The 12,969-nt window shown below is 43.7% G+C and overlaps 1 protein-coding gene across 5 annotated transcripts in view; it reads left to right on the top strand.

Moving 5' to 3' along the window:
- The window catches only part of CFAP100 (cilia and flagella associated protein 100), a 48,163-nt gene that overhangs the window by 15,107 nt on the left and 20,087 nt on the right, over window positions 1–12,969 (top strand). For all 5 annotated transcript variants that reach the window (XM_030207686.1, XM_030207684.1, XM_030207685.1 and 2 more), the window contains 5 exons: window positions 743–807; window positions 2,218–2,381; window positions 5,730–5,810; window positions 7,125–7,318; window positions 8,794–8,890. In XM_030207686.1, coding sequence (XP_030063546.1) covers window positions 743–807; window positions 2,218–2,381; window positions 5,730–5,810; window positions 7,125–7,318; window positions 8,794–8,890 — 601 coding nt within the window. The remainder of the gene's footprint in view (window positions 1–742; window positions 808–2,217; window positions 2,382–5,729; window positions 5,811–7,124; window positions 7,319–8,793; window positions 8,891–12,969) is intronic.

The raw sequence follows: 12,969 nt of genomic DNA, 5'->3' as shown, positions 1-12,969 counted from the left end.
GAAAAGTAAAGCAAAATTAAAGCCATCTCTACAACTTTCCAAACACACGCAGAAGCGCTAAGGAGACTTAAAAAAAAAAGAGAGCAAAGACATAACCAATCACAGTGCTGAAGACAAACGGCAGCAGCCATACTGCCTGTCCACACAATGCTGCCCAATGAAAGTGTTGCCTGAACACCAAGAGTAAGGAATCCCACTACTCTGCCCCCAGAAGCCCTGCCACAGTAAGAGCCATGTTGGCTTTTGAGGGGTAGTGGATTCCTTGGTGCTTAGGCAGCACCTGAACAGGTGTGCGATTGTGTGTGTGTTGGGGGAGGGAATTTCTTGGTGCTTTGAGTGGATTGTGTAGGCAGGTACTATGTGCATAAGGAGTTCAGCTGCTGCTGTATCTTTAGCTTTGTGGTTGGTTGTGTCTTTCTGTGGGCAGAGGAGCAGGATTCAAGTTCTGAGGCATGGCAGAAACTGGGTTGAAAATAGTTCTGTGTGAAGGTTATGTGTAGGGATGCCAAATTGCCCAGTTCCAGGAGGGAAATTTTTAAGTCTGATTTGGATTTCCTGATGCATTATGGGTTTAGCAGCAGCAGTTTGAATGGGTGGAATTAGGTTTGTGTTCAGAAGGAATCCTGGCCAAAACGTCTCCCCCTGGATCTGGGCTGCTTGGCAGCTCTGTAAATGTTCAAAGTCAGACAGGTGTTCTGTCTTGCTCTGCTAGTATTTCCTTGTTTGTCTTCATTCTTTACAGATCACCCTGCTGCGGAAACCCTGCTTGAATATACCAAGAAAAAAAGGGAAATGTTTTATCTTCAGGTAACTAACTCTCTCTTCCTTTAAATGACATTTCTTACCAATTAGGAGAGGCACTGAAATAACTCATAAAAGCAGTTTGTGGATGAGTTAGACAATGTAGACTTCGAATCTCACCACAGAATCATGGGTGTTTGCCAGCATCCTACGTATGTTATGAAAGGCTTCACATTTGGTAGAGCCTTTTGCAAAATACCAGGGAAATGAACGCCTCAACCTGGATGGCCCTTTCCCCACATTCAGCCCTTATGTTGAACGGGGCTTTAATTGTCCAGCTACAAAGAAAGGTCTGATCTGACAGTGGGGAATGTAACTCTGATACTTTTGAACTGTTTTAACCAAACTGTGTGAAATTTTTTATATCAGGGCTTTTGAAGGATGGCACTTCAGAATCCTGAAATCAGATTGTCAGCATTTCAAAAGCTAAGGATGCTTCTTTTAAATTTAACTATGTTACTACTACTACTACTACTTAACATTTCTAGAGCGCTACTAGGGTTACGCAGCGCTGTACAGTTTAATAAAGAAGGAGCTTCGTCTAAAGGACGAAATGTCAAGTTGGGGCAGTCTAGATTTCCTGAATGTATAGTGGTTAGGTGCCGAAGGCGACATTGAAGAGGTGGGCTTGTTCCAGGCGTGGGGTGAGGCGAGGCAGAAAGGGTGGAGCCTGGAGTTGGCGGTGGTGGAGAAGGCCTAGTGGTTAGAGCACTGGTCTTGAAATCCAGAAGTGGCCGGTTCAAATCCCACTGCTGCTCCTTGTGATCTTGGGCAAGTCACTTAACCCTCCATTGCCTCAGGTACAAACTTAGATTGTGAGCCCTCCTGGGACAGAGAAATATCCAGAGTACCTGAATGTAACTCACCTTGAGCTACTACTGAAAAAGGTGTGAGCAAAATCTAAATAAATAAATAATCTGAAAATCTCTCCAGCTCCACAGAAAAAGTCAGTACTAAGTATGAAAACAAATTATGAGGCCCTTTTACTAAAATTTCCTGCATGCTACCTGCAAATGCAATGCTTCCCTTTTTAGGGCATTTCCCCCTTTTTTAGCAGGTCATGTGATAATATTGTCAGAAGCACTTAGCATCTCCTTCTTAGGAGGTGCAAATCTCTCCTTTGTTAAGCAGTTAATGATTAGCACAAGTTACCCATGGTATGCCCCCTCCCAAAAATATTTTTAAAATAGTTAATACACAGAGATGTGTCTGACTTTGGCTGCTATTGTATGATAACTGATTTCAGTATTTGTGCATGTAAACCTTCCCGACCCGTCTGACAGAGGGAATCCAGGGAAGTAGTACTGTATCCAGCTGAGAATTAGGAACATCTGTTTCAGCAGATCAGGAAAGTATCACTGCATTGATAGGGTTGGCTGTTAACTGGCCCTCTTTGAAATGGGTGATGTGTTTCAGTACGCGCTGTTCGTGAAACGAAATGAGATTCAGAAGATGGAAACAATAGCAGTTAGAGAAGAGACGAAGCTGGAAAAGGCAGAGCAGTTTCTTGAAGAAGACGCAGCCATGTTCGACGAGTTCTTGAAAGAGAATGATAGATGTTCAGTGGAAGCCATAAAAATGTAAGACATGAAATGGTAACATATTAGAGGTTGACACATGGGAAATAATTTATAAAGCCGATTCCTGCACAGAAATGGCCTCTTGTAAAGTTAATCCAGTTTAAAGGTATTAAATAGAAGTAAAACAAAGAGAGGAAAATAAGGTGATATGTTTTTATTGGAGTAACTTAATACATTTTTTGGCAAGCTTTTGAAGGCAGAGTTATAAACAAAAGATGACAATATAAAAAATATTTGAGTGAGATATGAAAAGCATTCCAGTGACACTCTTGAGGGGAAGGGAGGGGTTGCAGGAGAGGTGAGAAACATATTACTCCTTTCGACTATATTACTCCTCTGTCGTGATCACTGGCTCCCTCTCTCATTTTGTATTCAGTATAAAATCTTAATTTTAGTATTCAAATCCCACACTGTTACTGCTGCAGATTATCTCTCTCTGTCTCCTCATCCCCTATACATCCATTCATTCCCTACATTTCACAACAGCCTGCCTGCTCCAACTCCCTCCCCCCCCCCCCCCCGCCCCACATTTCTGTCATCAGGCTAGAATCCACACTTGCATCTGCTCTGAGCTACACTGGTCCAAAATTATGGAAAGCCCTCGCTCCATCCCTTCGTTCAGAATCCTCCTATGCTAACTTTATGTTTCAACATTTTTATTAACGATTGACAAAAGATAACTACATCCAATATCTGGCAAAACATAAATGCCCCCATCAAACTTCAGAGTAAAAATACAATGATAAAGTCAGTCATCAATCTTTTAACAATTTCTCCCTTCCCCCCTAACCCACCCTCCTTCCTCCTCTGTTTATGTTGCAACATTTTTATTGATGAGACTTCAAAAAGAATACGTCTCCTTCTATAGGTGTACCCAGTTCCAAGCTTAACATGTATTCCTTTAAAACAAACTAAACTAGTCCTTCATCAGAGTTTTACTTTAATCCCTCCTATGCTAACTTTAAATCAGCTCTGAAAACTCACCTTTTTTTCCCTCAGCATTCCCCTCCTGTTCTTAGTTTTCCTGTATCTCTTCCTTAGTTTCCTTTCTATTCTTTGTCTCTCTTTTCCTTTTTTTTCTCTTCAGCTTGCTTGTTTTATTGTAAACCATTCTGTACCCATATTCTGGCATATAGCGGTATATTAAGCTAAGTAAAATAAATACATAAAATAAACAGGAAGAGGCGGATGGGTAACCAGAAGGTGACAAGGCAGTATCATTTTAGAGTTTGTGATGTGATAGGTCTGGTGAGTGTCAAAATATTTCATCTCTCTAACTTCAAAGTTCCTACGTTTCTGGATTGTTTTAAAGTTACCCCTTAGCATTCTGGTCATAAGGTCATTGATGCAGTGTCCAGGTTACCAACTGGCTTAAAAGTGTGGGATTTGAAGTGACGGTGCATACTTTTCCAGTAGGTGTCCATATGCACAAGTATGCAAGTACGGAAAATTATAGGTATGAATATTTACATCTGATACACCTCAAATTGCACCTAGTTGTGTAATTACTGCATTTAGGCCCCCAGGGATGCACGGTGGGAGCCTGTTTTATATCACTGTAATTCCTCATCGGCACGACTAACATTCACACACTCACAGTTACATTCGGTCCCTAAATACAGCCAGAGAATGCATAATTTGCAGTATTCTGAAAATTTACTAAGACTCAGTGCCTGAATTCATGTTGAAAAAGTCACTTAGGGCTGGATTCTGTAAACAGTAACTAAACTCTAGTCGCGTCCGAAAGAAGCGTGTGGCGCTATTCTATATAACATGCCGAAAGTTAGGCGTGTGTCTAGAATAGCACATAGGATTGGGGAATGCGACTGTTTGACAGAAGAAAGGCTGCGAGTTGCGGTACTCTCAACGCCGTACGTGATATTTCAGATCATAGAAAACTGACTGAAAGACAATTGGTCTAGCAAAGAGTTTTTGTATCAAAAATCACTAGATCCCTGACGCAGGCCGTTAAGGCTGAAACACGACTCGTGTCGGGTCGTTTTTATTGATTTGAATAAAGACATTGTTCAAGAACACCATTTGAGAGAGGAGTTCTTTTTGGATCCACTGTTTGTTCGCTGCGCTATTCTATATAACATGCCGAAAGTTAGGCGCGTGTATAGAATAGCGCATAGGACTGGGGAATGCGACTGCATTCAGGCACAGCTATTTATGCCACTGAAAACCAGGTGTAAATACCCGCTCCTAAATGTAGGCACGTTCCTCCGAATTCTATAACAACATACATAAATTTGAGTGATTCCCCTGACACGCCCACACTCTTCCCATGGCTGTGTCCGTTTTTCAGCTACTCACGTTAGAATTTACGTTCGTCTCTTTTTAGAATACATCTAACAAGAAGTGTGTGTAAATTCCAATTATTGACAATTAGAGATAACTGGTTGTTATCAGCCAATTATCATGACTAATTGATTTGTTACTGAATTGAGTAGTACGCATAAATTGGCCGTGCGGACAGTTGAACACGCGCTACTTGCCGTGCCCTATATAGAATCTGGGGATAAATCCTTAAATTAGAAGCATTAAAAAGTGGGTGGAAACAGGGGTGGATTTAGGGGGGGGAAGAAGTTTGGAGCTTAGCACTAAGCTCATAATTGTAGGCCAACGAATGGCAGGGCTTACATTTAGAAGCATAACTTATTCAGCTCCTAAAGTAAGATGAATTTTCAGTGGAAAAGTCATGCCACCAGATATTGAAGAAAAAATGGCGGCTATCTGTCACTGAATATCGCCGGTTATATTGCAGTATATAACCGGCTATCCACTGTTAGCCGCCAAGTTTGGCGGCCATATTTGGCCGCCACAATAGGTAGAATAACTTTGGCCAGTCTGACTTTAACCGGGCAGTGCTGAATATCAGTGTGGCCAGTTAAAGTCAGACCAGCCAAAGTTAAACCGGATATTGAATGCCGGTCACCGGAAGCGGCCCGGCATTGAATCTCCGGGAGACAGCCCGGCTATTTCCCACGGTCTGAATATCGGGCAGATGCTGTTTGGCTGAAAATAGGGCACAAATTTAAGAGCCTAAAGAGCCTTTTATCGTCAGTGGGAAATGCTCCAAATTTGATGTAGCCATTTTCTATATACACAAATATGAAAGTTCATTTTGTCTGAAGACTAACGGTGAGGTTACACCATCATATATGGAGTTGCTAAAAGTCAAGGATTTGAAGTGGAAAACTGGCAGCTGTGACCCAGTGAAAGTTCATTTCATTTTTCAAGATATGTTTGGGGGAGAGAGGGGGGAAATGCTTATTTCTTTGAAGATGGTTTAATCTGATTTGAGAGGTGACAAGGTGTCAGTCAACTGTGAATTTTCCCCTCTAGTGCTGATAAAGAAACTAAACGGAAGATGGATAAAATGGCAGAAATAAAGAAACTGTCAGCCCAAGTGATGAACATCAAAAGGTAAAGAGAACGAATGGGTTCCTCTGCTGAGAAATGTGCCCAAAACACCCAAAAGAGGAGTGAAGTAGAAGACACTCCAAAAAGTAAACTTCACTAAGTTTGAGTTTGGTGTTTTGCTCAATTTTGCAAAACCCCTTATTCCCCCCCCAAAAAATTATAATGTATAACTGTAAGTGAAAAGTCTCAGATATACCCAGGTCTATATGTTTTTTAACCTAGTGGCGTAGCCACAGGTGGGCCTGGGTGGGCCCATCCAACAGTAGCACACGTTTAGCGGTAGCTGGTGGGGATCCCAAGCTCTGGCAGCTGAAGACATCCCCCTGAAAGTAATTAAAATGCTGCTCTCCACGATACTGGCACCTGTGCATACTCAGTTTTCAGCGCATGCCTACTGCAGACTGCCAAGGTGGAAAGAAGCGTTTTCCCGCCAGCTCAGATATTTTTCTGGTGGAGGCTGGGAAGAACACTTGGTGCCCACCCATTTCTTGCCTAGGCCCACCCAAAATCTGTTGTCTGGCTACGCCCCTGTAATTTAACGTATTGTCAATAACTTGCTAAAAACCTTCCTTGTTTCAATATGGTGTCACAGTCACACACAAGCTTTAATAGTGTTGAAATCCCAAACTAAATCCTTTCAAAACTTATCATAATGTCACTTAGCTTCAAATGACTGATAGAGAGCACAGCAGCCCAGTGTTGCTTTTCCACTGCCTCAGAAATGTGAAGGACACTTCTATTCAATATTCGGAGCAGCTACAGATCATTCCAAATCATGGAAATAGCCTCAGTTCATTCTGTTTTTTATTAGATGTTATGCTTTTCAGCTCAGAGTGTTGGGAGAGCTGAATATTTTAGGGAGATAGTTACTAATGTGTGTTACTACTACTACCGTTAACGCAGGTGATTTCACTCCTAATCCCAGAGATCTCATTGCAGCTAATGACAGCCCTTACCCTTCATTCTATAAATTTGCACAAGCAATGCGATGCTTAGCCCACAAAATTTTAAAAAGGGTTGGACAAGTTCCTGGAGGAAAAGTCCATAGTCTGCTGCTGAGACAGACATGGGGAGAGCTACTGTTTGCCCCGGGATTGGTGGCATGGAATGTTGCTACTCTTTGGGATTCCGCATGGAATGTTGCTACCCTTTGGGATTCCGCATGGAATGTTGGCAGTATTTGGGTTTCTGCCAGGTACTTGTGATCTGGATTGGCCACTGTTGGAAGCAGGATACTGGACTAGATGGACAATTGCTCTGACCCAGTATGGCTATTCTTATGTTCTTACGCTTTAACCTCTTTCTCAACCTCCACAGTGACATAGCCAAGCATGAAGAAATTCTGAACGAGTACATGATGTTGCAAGAATTCCTCTTCAAACTGTCGCCACCAGAGTGGCAAGAAAAACACAGGAAGAAGCCAAAGGAAGCCAAGTCCAGCCAATCTTCTGGGAAAGAGAAGAATAATTTAGAAGCAAAACTTACCAAGTCATCCTCTGTTACAGGGAGATGTAAGAAATCTTTAAAAAAAAATCATTGTATTTAGCTGGAATAGATACAGATATTGATTTTGTTGTGAAATCAACATTCAGAGATACAGGATACTTCAAACCTCTGTACAATTCAGTATAGTATCTATAATGAGGGAGACAACTGATTTGCTCAGCTGAGGGGAAGAGTTGCTCGCAGTGGTTTTTCTGACTCCAAAGCCCCTCTGTAGGATCAGGATAGAAATTTGTATCCTCTGGTTTTCTATTGCCCAGATAAAACAGGACTGTTTGTAGACTCACCATTCACTGTGAAAATGCCGTCAAGGCATGATACAGGGGGGGGGGGGGGGGGGGGGCAGCCCTCAGTGACGTATATACACCAGCAGAAAGTCCTTTTATGCACCTCCCCCACATCATACTTTCTGGTGAACCACCTAGACTGCTTGTGCCTTAATCGGTGTTAGTTTCTTTATATGTTAACTCTCTTATGACATAAGACGCAGGAGAGACATCAGAAAAGTTTTCTTCACAGATGTGGTGATGATTATATGAACAGTCTTCCAGTCTTCAAGAAGGCCTGGAGGGGAGGAGTAGCCAAGTGCTTAAAAGTGGACTGAGAACCAGGGGAGCCTGGTTCAAATCCACTACTGCTCCTTGTGATCTTGGGCAAGTCACTTAACCCTCTATTGCCTCAGGTAGAAACTCTGATTGTGAGCCCTCCAGGGGCAGACAAATTGCCTTTTGTACCTGAATGTAACTGCTTTCAGGCTTGCCAGAAATGGGATAAAAGCCATGGGGAGAGAGCCAGAGATCAACCAGGAAGCATCTTGCGCCCTTATCTTCCGTTTTACAAGCCAAGTAGCTACCTCAGGCAATAGTAATGCATTTTACATAGTCACAAGGCAAGTCAGAGGGAGAAGTAGGACTAGTGAAACTTCGCCCATCGCTTTAACTGTCCCCCATAAGGTTTGCACACTGTAACCCCCAAATTCTGTATATGGCGCATTAAGTTGTGCGCATTAATTGGCCGCACAGCCGAATTGCGAGCACAACTTAATCGATTAACAAGCCAATCAGTGCTGATAATTGGTACTTAACCAATTAGCAGCACTAATTGGCTTTAATTAGAATTCACGCGCACAACTTTCTAGGCATAGTCTATAACACAGTGCATGTAAATTTTAATGCACAAAATCAAAAAGGGGCCTTGGCTTGGGTGTGGAATGGGTGGGTTGCGGGCGTTTCAAAAACCTATGTGCACTATTACAGAATACACCCGATCTGCGTCTAAGTTAGGCCTGTCTTTAGGTACCTAAATTATAGTCACAAGAATGGCATGTGAGCATATTCTATAAACTAGGCCTAACTTTAGGCGTAGTTTATAGAATCATGCTAACCGCATGGTTTTAAGGTGCAATATATATAATTTCCCCTCAAATGTGTATTTCCATAAGTACAGTCTGGCATGATAACTGCATCATTATCCGTTCCAACAGCAGATAGCAGGAGTTCAAGTCAGCACTTGCATCGATGGGACTCCGCTTCCAGCTCCACAAAACGAAGCACTTCCAAAATTGCACCTGGCAAAAAAATGTAAGTGACAAAGCAGCTCATTTGAGAAGCTTTGCGCATTATTTCCACGTGGTACTTAGTAGTATTTGCACTTGGAAATGGCGATTTTAGAAAGCCGCTATTTATGTATGGAAATGTCCAAGATACACCTATTTTAAGGAGAGCTGGTCTAGGTGCTCCCAGAACTTCCACACATGTCCAATTATACAATGATAATTCACATGGTTTTTTATTTATTTATTTATTTATTTATTTTTATTTGTTACATTTGTATCCCACATTTTCCCACCTATTTGCAGGCTCAATGGGGCTTACATAGTACCGTGAAGGCGTTTGCCAACTCCGGTTGAGAAACAAATACATAGTGATGTTATAGTCTAACAGGTTCATAGTTACAGACGCAATTAGGAATAGTAGAGAAAGACAGATATATATAGTGTTTGTTACGAGGTTTGGTTACGTTGTGTTGCAGGGGTTCAGGCACTTAAGTTGGGTCAGAGGGGTACGCCTTTTCGAACAGGTAGGTCTTTAGTGATTTCTAGAAATTAGGATGGTCATATGTTGTTTTCACAGCTTTTGGTAATGCATTCCACAATTCTGCACTTATGCGCATATCCAGCAGATAGCCAAGACCTGTCGCTTCTTCCTCTTTAACATCAGCAAAATTCGCCCTTTCCTCTCTGAACACACCACCCGAACTCTCGTCCATGCTCTCATTACCTCTCGCCTGGACTATTGCAACTTACTCCTCACCGGCCTCCCACTTAGCCATCTATCCCCCCTTCAATCTGTTCAGAACTCTGCTGCACGTCTCATATTCCGCTAGAACCGATATACTCATATCACCCCTCTCCTCAAGTCACTTCACTGGCTTCCGATCAGATACCGCATTCAATTCAAGCTTCTCCTTCTTACCTACAAATGCACTCAGTCTGCTGCCCCTCACTATCTTTCTACCCTCACCTCCCCTTACGTTCCCGCCCGTAACCTCCGTTCACAGGATAAATCCCTCCTCTCAGTATCCTTCTCCACCACCGCTAACTCCAGGCTCCGCTCATTCTGCCTCGCCTCAACCTGTGCTTGGAACAACCTTCCTGAGCCCTTACGCCAAGCCCCCTCCCTGCCCGTCTTCAAGTCTTTGCTTAAAGCCCACCTCTTCAATGCTGCGTTCGGCACCTAATCCTTACCGTTCAGTGAATCCAGACTGCCCCAATTTGACTGCCCCTATCGGACCCTGCTCAAAGAGCTTACAACGGTCGTTCACTTGTCTATTAGATTGTAAGGTCTTTGAGCAGGGACTGTCTCTCTTTGTTAAATTGTACAGCGCTGCTTAACCCTAGTAGCGCTCTAGAAATGTTAAGTAGTAGTAGTAGTAGTAGTAGTATGTAGGAGAAGCTGGATGCATAGCTTGATTTATATTTGAGTCCTTTGCAATTTGGGTAGTGGAGATTTAAGAATGTTCGTGTAGATCTGACTGCGTTTCTGGTTGAGAGGTCTATGAGGTCTGTCATGTATCCCGGGGCTTCGCCATAGATAATTTTATGGACCAAGGTACAGATTTTGAAAGCTAAACAGTCTTCATGTTGCTTTTGCACCAGCTGAGAGGCTTAAATGACTTCATGGAGCCCGCTAGAAACACTGAGACCGTTTGTTAATTCACTTTTTATAAATCCTTGCAGATGGGAGAGGTTCTGAGGGATTGGAGAACGGCGGATGTGATCCCTCTTCACAAAAGTTGTGATAGGGAAGAAGTTGGAAACTACAGGCCGGTAAGCCTCACTTCGGTTATTGGAAAAGTAATGGAAGTGATGCCGAAGGAAAGGATAGTGAATTTCCTAGAAGCCAATAAGTTGCAAGATCCGAGACAAAATGGTTTTACCAAAGGGAAATCGTGCCAAACGAATCTCATTGAGTTCTTTGATTGGGTGACCGGAGAATTGAATCAGGGACGAGCTATAGATGTAATCTACTTAGATTTCAGCAAAGCTTTTGACACGGTTCCCCACAGGAGGCTCTTAAATAAACTGGATGGGCTGAAGATAGGACCCGAAGTGGTGAACTGGATTAGGAACTGGATGACGGACAGACGCCAGAAGGTGGTGGTTAATGGAATTCGCTTGGATGAGGGAAAGGTGAGTAGTGGAGTGCCTCAAGGATTGGTGCTGGGGCCAATTCTGTTCATTATATTTGTGAGTGACATTGCCGAAGGGTTAGAAGGTAAAGTTTGCCTATTTGCGGATGATACTAAGATCTGTAACAGAGTGGACACCCGGGAGGGAGTGGAAAACATGAAAAAGAATCCGAGGAAGCTAGAAGAATGGTCTAAGGTTTGGCAATTAAAATTCAATGCAAAGAAATGCAAAGTGATGCACTTAGGGAGTAGAAATCTGCGGGAGACCTATGTGTTAGGCGGTGAGAGTCTGATAGGTACAGATGGGGAGAGGGATCTTGGGGAGATAGTATCTGAGGATCTGAAGGCGACGAAACAGTGTGACAAGGCGGTGGCCGTAGCTAGAAGGTTGCTAGGCTGTATAGAGAGAGGTGTGACCAGCAGAAGAAAGGGGGGGTGTTGATGCCCCTGTATAAGTCGTTGGTGAGGCCCCACCTGAAGTATTGCGTTCAACTTTGGAGGCCGTATCTTGCTAAGGATGTAAAAAGAATTGAAGCGGTGCAAAGAAAAGCTACGAGAATGGTATGGGATTTGCATTACAAGACATATGAGGAGAGACTTGCTGACCTGAACATAGGTGTATTTTGACTGTTTCATTTGGGGGGGCAAAGGAAGGGGCGGGGCATATTAGCATATTCATTTGCATATATGTATATGCAAATTATGCTAATATGGAGGAAGGAAGGAAGGGAGCAAGAGCTGGCTTTTTTGGGGGGATATTATTTGGATATTACCTCATGCTTTTTTCAGTAATAATTCAAGGTGAGCTATAGTCATGTACACTAGCTATTTCCCTGTCACTGCAGGGTTTATAATCTAAGAGGGATAACTGGGCACCACAATTGGGCACCTGTTTGATAAAGGCACCTGTACACTTGCTTATGCCAGGTCAGTTTTATAGAATAGCATATAGTGCACACACACACCAATTATCTCAGCAGTTATTTTCACCTGAGACAAAGGAAGGTTAAGCTACTTACCCAAGACCACAAGGAGCAGCAGTGAGATTTGAACCAGGCTTTTTTGGTTGTCAACCTGGTGGTCTAACTACTAGGCTGCTCCCCCACAGGTGGGAAAACTTGGCTTTTTCTGCACTGAGACTTGCCTCTTATAATGGTGGCTTGGGGGAGCCTGGTACACAGTTCCTTCCTTCACTTCTTTTCAGACTCCAGAGGAGCAGGGGCATTGTGTTCCAGCCCCCACCCCCCTTCCAACCAGCTTGTAGGGAAGAAAGGATTATCCTAGGGCACAGAACAGACACCCTGATTCCTAATTCAACCCTCTTTTCCTGTTGCTCCTACCACTGGCCTGTCCACCTGCCCCTCCTCCACTTCTACAATTCCCCTTGTCTACAAATTGAGCCCTAGACACATTCCTAATGAGTGAGACATGGGATCTCCCAGTCCTCCCCTTGGCTGACTTCCACCATTTCCCCAGCTTGGTAACTCCTAAATCAAACTAAAAAGTGCTGGTCCTTATTTAAAATTACCTCCGGGCTCCAGAAACCCACTTCCTATAACAGTTCCCCTACCTCAGAGTACCTTCTTCAGCCTTGATTCTGAACTCTTCTACGAACCTACCCCATCAACACCCCCCCCCCCAAATCACCCCTCTAACTCCTCCAGTCCCGCCTTTAAGTTATCCATTGCTCCGCCCACTGGTCCAAGCTCCGCCCCTCCCAGCCTCCGGAGCGAAAACAGGAAGTTGCAATACAGTAGGCGGGATGCACATGAGGCGAGAGAGGCCCCGACGCTGCCAGAAGGCTGACTGAATCGCCGGTGCTGCAGGAGGGAGACGGAGAAGGCAGACTTCAGGTCAGTGAGTGCCCACGCGGACAGGAGAGACGGGCACACGAGGACTCGGGAGGGAGGGAGCAGCGTTGTGCCGGCTCTCTGGCCCTGTGTTTGGGGGGCTCGCCCCCCCCAAACTA

This window comes from Microcaecilia unicolor, chromosome 6 (genome assembly GCF_901765095.1).
Source record: "Microcaecilia unicolor chromosome 6, aMicUni1.1, whole genome shotgun sequence".
Classification (NCBI taxonomy): Eukaryota; Metazoa; Chordata; class Amphibia; order Gymnophiona; family Siphonopidae; genus Microcaecilia; species Microcaecilia unicolor.
The sequence above is the reverse complement of the archived record's forward strand: the minus strand, read 5'-3'. Positions and strand labels throughout refer to the sequence as shown.